At 46.3% G+C, this 2,861-nt stretch overlaps 1 protein-coding gene across 1 annotated transcript; it reads right to left on the bottom strand.

The window, feature by feature from the left end:
* Window positions 1–275: 275 nt before the first annotated feature.
* LOC122038228 (pentatricopeptide repeat-containing protein At3g46790, chloroplastic-like) lies at window positions 276–2,653 on the bottom strand. The gene has a single exon (XM_042597873.1). It carries the CDS (start codon window positions 2,303–2,305, stop codon window positions 356–358), a length of 1,950 nt encoding a protein of 649 aa, XP_042453807.1. The 5' UTR covers window positions 2,306–2,653; the 3' UTR covers window positions 276–355.
* Window positions 2,654–2,861: the final 208 nt, after the last annotated feature.

Consider the following 2,861-nt stretch of genomic DNA (forward strand, 5'->3'; position numbering starts at 1 on the left):
TTGAAAGTTATTACAATCTTTGATGTTGTGGAAGATAAGTCTAGTGCTGTTACCAAGGTTTTAGGCGACATTTATGGCATGCCACAATGTGCAAAATAGGGGATGAACAACTTCAACAAATGTTTGACAACCTTAATGAGGAGTTCAAGCGCTGGACGAAGGTAATAATCTTGCAGGTTAATTTCATGTAAGACCCTAGTATGTTTTTTTTTTAAGGAGCAATTTGAATGACCATACCAACTCAGGAAAAAGAGTGCAAATAAGAATCGACGGCAGATAGTTGCAAGATTGATTTCATGTAAAACTTAATTGTCAGATATCGTAATAATTTGCAAGCAGAATCTTGCGGGTTAAATCACCAATAATCTGAACATGAGCACACCCCATCTTTGAAATGATGGAACCTATTCACATCTCGAACTATAATTTCTCTCCTTGTGAATTTTGAAATGAACTTGGTGAAGCTGTGGCAGTCCTCACACAATCTAAGATTTTTTGTGATTCTTAGAACCTCACCGTTGCTGCTATTTATGAGCCCAAATGCAACAGCCAATTTCTCACTGTGTCCCAATAAGACCCTCTCTTTTTCATGTTGTTCCAAATCATAGAGAACGATTCTGGTATTAGGAACATAACCTGTGTTCTTCATCTCTGTCACTAACTGACCAAGCAAAGCAAGAAGCTGTTCTATTTGCGGATTCATTTCGTCAACAGATACAAATGAGTATATCTTCTTCTTGACCTCAATCCAGCTGCAACCAGACACTTTCTGTAGCCTCTTGGCTTCCAACAACTTTTTTACTCTGTCTACCTCATCCCACATCTTAGCTTCTGCATATATATCTGCTAATAGCACATAATTCCCTGCGTTCAATGGCTCGAGTTTGAAGAGACGAGCACATGCTCTCTCTGCAAGCTCAACATTACAGTGAATCCGGCATGCTCCCAGGAGAGAGCCCCAGACAGTAGGGCCTGGCTCAATCCGCATTCCTTCTATGATCTTCACAGCTTCATCAAGTTGGCCTGCACGGCCGAGTAGATCAACAATGCAAGCAAAGTGTTCGGAGCGGGGTGACATGCCATGTTCACGGGACATTGACTCAAACAGTCTCTTACCCTCGTCGATGAGTCTTGCATGGCTGCAAGCACCCAACACTGTCACAAATGTAATAATGCTCGGCCTTACTCCAGCATTGATCATCTTATGAAACACTTGAATAGCTTTCTCACCGAATCCATGAATGCCATAAGCTGAAATCATGGAATTCCATGTCACCACATCTTTCCGATTCGTCATCTTGTGGAAGATTCTTCTGCTCCTCTCCAAACTTCCGCATTTTGCATACATCACAATTAGAGCATTGACTACGGATAGAGTTGGGTCAAGTGAATTTCTAAGTATATAAGCATGCAAAACCTTTCCTTGAACCAATGCAGATACACCACCACAAGCTTGAAGAACACTGACCATGGTAACAGCATTCGGAACGGCTTCAGGGTCGGTTGACATCATGTGATTGAAGAGGTTCAGTGCATCAAACGGTCGTTCATTCTTCGCATAGCAAGCGATCATAGCACTCCAGGAGACCACATTTCTATCTGGCATTTCATCAAACACCCGCTCGGAGTGCACAACAGACCCAAGTTTGGCATAGCAATCGATGAGAGTCGTGGCGACATGAACATGGGACTCGAAGCCGAGTCTGATGGCGCGGGCGTGCACTTGACTTAGTCTTATGGGGGCGAGCTCGGAGCTGGACGAGGCGGCGATACAAGCCTTGAGCGAGTGGGAGAAGGTGAAGCTGTCCACCGGCACGCCTAGACGGGTCATGTCGCTGAACAGGGCGAGGGCGTCCTCTCCCTCATCGGCAAGAGCGAGGGCCTTGAGGAGAGCGTTCCAGACGAAGATGGTCTTGTCGGGCGTTTCATCGAACACCTGGCGAGCGGCGTATAGAAGGTCGAGTTGGCCATACATGTCGATGAGCTTGGTGGCGAGGAAGGAGTCCTGGTCGAAGCCGTGCTGGAGGAGGTGGCGGTGGACAACGGCGGCGTGGCACGCGGCGTTGTGGTGGGCGCAGGCGAGGATGAGGGATTCGTAGGTGCGCTGGGCGGGGCGGGGCTCGTGGGGGAGGAGCTCCATGGCTTGGGCGAGGTTCCCCTTGGCGCATAGCGACTGGATTAGGCGGTTGAAGTCGCCTCCGCTGCTCCGATGGCTAATGGCGATAGAGGAAGAGGAAGAGAAGGAGTTGAGGGAGAAGAGAGGTCGGAAAGGAGGGGGGAAATGGATGCGGAAGGAAGACGACATGGAGAAGTTGTGGTTGAGGTCATGCGATTGCAAGGAAGGGAAGGAAAGGATGCGTCGAAGGAGGAGGATGGAGAAGCGACGGGCATCACAAGCGTGGCCATGGAGTGGATGAGCGGTGATTTGTCGTGGGAGGGAGATAGCTGCTTTGGGTCCCAGTGTAGAGGATTTTTTTTTTCTCTTTTGAGATTTTCCCTAATAACCTTATTATAACATTCGCTGGCAGAGCGACGGGCGACGATGGGGACGAGAGAAATGAGTCGACGCCGGCAATCGGCAGCAGGCGGCGAGGGCCGACGACAAGAGGCGATGAGTTACGGTTAAGGATGTAGAAAAAGTAAGGAAACTTTTAGCTCCATTGGAAATGAATATGCTATTGTAATCTTCACTTACTTTCTGAATAAAAAATACGATAAGAAGTAGCTTAAATGTAAAAGAAATCGAGTTTTACCTTTTGAGAAACAATAAATTTAGTTGGTCGAAATTTCTATCTTTCAATTATAATATATACATGATATACATGTAATTAATATATGTATAAATATTATTAAAATATCTA

This window comes from Zingiber officinale, chromosome 1A (genome assembly GCF_018446385.1).
Source record: "Zingiber officinale cultivar Zhangliang chromosome 1A, Zo_v1.1, whole genome shotgun sequence".
NCBI lineage: Eukaryota > Viridiplantae > Streptophyta > Magnoliopsida > Zingiberales > Zingiberaceae > Zingiber > Zingiber officinale.